General features: G+C 38.2%; 1 protein-coding gene across 1 annotated transcript; it reads left to right on the top strand.

Annotated features, from left to right (window-relative positions):
- Window positions 1-230: 230 nt before the first annotated feature.
- LOC21398552 (probable protein phosphatase 2C 15) lies at window positions 231-3520 on the top strand. The gene is made up of 8 exons (XM_024167490.1): window positions 231-1076; window positions 1367-1538; window positions 1636-1786; window positions 1869-1932; window positions 2048-2155; window positions 2285-2410; window positions 2503-2735; window positions 2981-3520. Exons 1-8 carry the CDS (start codon window positions 858-860, stop codon window positions 3198-3200), a joined length of 1293 nt encoding a protein of 430 aa, XP_024023258.1. The 5' UTR covers window positions 231-857; the 3' UTR covers window positions 3201-3520.
- The last annotated feature ends 14 nt before the right edge of the window (window positions 3521-3534 follow it).

The following is a 3534-nucleotide window of genomic DNA, read 5'->3' as shown; positions in this document are numbered from 1 at the left end:
TTTGTTTTTCTGGGGGAAAAATTGGTTGTGGAAAACCGACTTTTAACAGAAGCAGAATGCGGTTTTTTTATGGGTGGTTCACTTTTATAGTCGGCTAGTATGAAAAAAGTTTTCGCTTTTTCGGCACCGAATTTCTTGTCATTTTTTTTTTAAATTTTTAAAACCTGGAAATTTGCATTAAAATATCTCTTAAATCTTTTGGGTGTTCGGTGCACGACGAAAATGTTATGAAGCTTACTCAGAAATAATTAAAAAAAATGGAAGTTAAATATTTTTTTTTGTTTTGTTTTTTAAATTGAAGATTTGGGTTTAGATTAATGGGGTTTTACAGTTCATTCCTCGTCATAACACGCTTTACGTTTCCGTGTTGATATTCCTCCTTTCTTCTTCTTGTTCTTATACCTTTTTTGCTTAGCTTTCACAACCAGATCTCAAAATTTCAGACATTCTCTCGCTGGTGACACTTTTTCAAACGCACATTTATATCCTGCTTGTACTTGGGAATCTTTGTTTTCTGTTTGGTTCCCGAGAAAAAAAAAGGCCGTAACTAAAATGGGATGCTTGTTTTATGGGTAACCGGGTATTTAAGCTAAAGATATCCTTGATATTATTAACTGGGTTTAGGCTAAAATAAACCCAGCCTTTGAATTTCACTCCATAATTTGAGGATTTTGAGATCCTGTCTTGACGTTTTCTTAATGGTAAATGCAGTTCAAAGTTTGAAGCTTGTTTGTTGGTGATTCTTGGGTTTGGTTTAGTTTACTTGGTTTGGTTTGTAATTGTGTATATTAGTATGTTTTTGAGAGAAAAAGGTAGAGTGGTTTGAGGGTGTTAAAATAGTGTCGTTTGAGGGATTCATGGCTTCCAGGGAAGGGAAACGACACCACCATCATCATCATAATCTTGTGCCTCTTGCTGCGCTGATAAGCAGAGAGATGAAGAGTGAGAAGATGGAGAAGCCTACTGTTAGATGTGGTTATGCTGCTCAGTCCAGAAAAGGAGAAGACTATTTCCTCATGAAGACTGATTGTCAACGAGTCCCTGGAAATCCTTCTACAACTTTTTCTGCTTTTGCTGTAATCCTCTCTCTCTCTCTCTCTCTCGCCATTAAATCCTCTTCACTTTGGAGTTTGCTTTTTGATCTGTGCTTATCAAAGAAGAAGAAAATCTTTAATTTTCTGATAATTTGAAATGATTGTAAGGAGCTTCAAGCAAAAATCCTTGTAAGATTACTACTTTGTTGGATGTGATATTGTGTATTTAGTTTGTAATGAGAAGCTGTGTGTGCTGAGATTTTTTTCTTCACTTATTGGTCATTTCTGTTCTGCTTATCTTGTAAGCATTCTTTATCCTTACTAAATTTCAGATCTTTGATGGGCATAATGGAAACGCGGCTGCAATATTTACAAGGGAGAATTTGTTGAATCATGTGTTGGGGGCTATACCCCGTGACTTGGGTCGGGACGAGTGGCTTCAAGCTTTACCGCGGGCATTGGTTGCGGGGTTTGTGAAGACTGATAAGGAATTTCAGAGCAGAGGTATGGAATTTGACCTTTCTTTAACCCCTTTTTTTAACCAAATTGTATTATGGATATAATTTAGGTTATTCTTATATTATCTTATTATTGTATTCAGGCGAAACTTCTGGAACCACAGCCACATTTGTGATAGTCGATGGGTGGACTGTGACCGTGGCGTCCGTCGGAGACTCCCGTTGTATTTTGGATACTCAGGGAGGAGTTTCTACATTAACTGTTGATCATCGACTCGAAGAGAACGTAGAAGAGTATGGACTTACTGCGAGTTCTTTTGATTCTTTCTTTGCTTCTTGTGGATTCGCCTTTTAAATGGTTGTCCTGTGTTTGCAGAAGAGAACGTGTGACCGCAAGTGGTGGCGAAGTTGGGAGGCTTAGCATTGTTGGTGGAGCAGAGGTGAGGAAGCTTTTAAATGTTAATCCCAGGTTTTCGATTGTAAGATGGTAGATGTTTACTTGTATTATTGTTGGTTAGATTTTTGCTTCATTAGTCTGTTCATTAAAATTTACAGATTGGTCCGCTTCGGTGTTGGCCTGGTGGTTTATGTCTTTCTAGATCAATTGGGGACATGGATGTTGGAGAGTTTATAGTTCCAATACCGTATGTCAAACAAGTGAAGGTAATTTTCTTTTGCAGGTTAAGTTCTTCAATTCTTATTGAATATATTTGTCTGAAGTGAATGCTGTTTTACATCTTAAATTGTGAAGAGTTCTAAGATCAAAATCTAACATTCTTCTCCGTCTAAAAGTTATCAAGCGCAGGTGGCAGGCTTGTAATTGCATCTGATGGCATCTGGGATGCCCTATCCTCGGAGATGGCTGCAAAGTCTTGTCGGGGGTTGCCCGCCGAACTTGCTGCTAAGCAAGTTGTAAAGGTGATTACAAACTATTGATATGCCAGTTACTCGTTCCTAGTCCAGTTTGATGGCATGCTCTTTCTAATTACTTTTAAGGGATCATTGTTCAGGAAGCTTTAAGGACAAGGGGGCTAAAGGATGATACGACCTGCATAGTTGTTGATATAATTCCGCCAGATAATTCAGCACAGCCTTCAACTCCTCCAAAGAAGCAGAACAAGTTTAGAGCTCTATTATTCAGGAAGAAGTCTCGTGATTCCGTAAATAAGCTATCAAAGAAGCTCTCAGCTGTTGGAATTGTGGAAGAACTTTTTGAGGAAGGCTCAGCAATGCTTGCGGAAAGGTTAGTTTACCTTTTGCTTATGTAGAGTTGACACTTGCAATAGAAAGAAATATTTAACACACAATCAACAATGATCTGATTGTTAAAATGTCCATTTGAGGTTTGAGTGTTGCTTTCAATTCCATTTAACCAATAGTAACAGATTGCTCAGCCATCAAGCATCTTTTTCACATGCATTCTTCGTTTTCTATTGGAAGTTTCCTCTTTTACTCTTATACGAGTTAAAACTCATTTTCTTCTTGCAGATTAGGAAACGACGATTCAATGGGGCAATCAACATCTGGACTATTCATGTGTGCTGTATGTCAGGTTGACCTTGCACCAAGTGAGGGCATCTCAGTTCATGCTGGATCGATCTTCTCCACCAGTGCAAAGCCCTGGCAAGGGCCTTTCCTCTGCGCTGGGTGTCGTAACAAGAAGGACGCAATGGAAGGAAAACGTCCCAGCGGAGTTAAAGTGGCGTAGCTCCTCTATTTGTTACCACCCTCATATTCTTTAACCCTTGATTCTTTTTGCTTCTCTAAATCCATTCTCGTAGGCCAGGCATTGTTTAAATCTTACTTTCATGTTGCATTAAATGTATATGTAATGGACAAATAATGTAAAAAAAAAAAAGGAGTATTAGCAATTGAGAAAGATTTGGTTCTAGGAAAAGAATGCCTTGTTCTCAGATTCTCTCCCCATGGGGAATGCCAAGATCAACTCAACTATGCTTGTTCATAATGAATGATTTGAGTAAAATATAAAAGTCAAACAAGATTTAAGACATTGGTTTCTTTTATTATTGCACTGTTTCCGT

The sequence above is a fragment of the Morus notabilis genome, unplaced genomic scaffold (assembly GCF_000414095.1).
Source record: "Morus notabilis unplaced genomic scaffold, ASM41409v2 Scaffold20, whole genome shotgun sequence".
NCBI lineage: Eukaryota > Viridiplantae > Streptophyta > Magnoliopsida > Rosales > Moraceae > Morus > Morus notabilis.
This window is presented reverse-complemented; position numbering and strand designations above follow the sequence as displayed.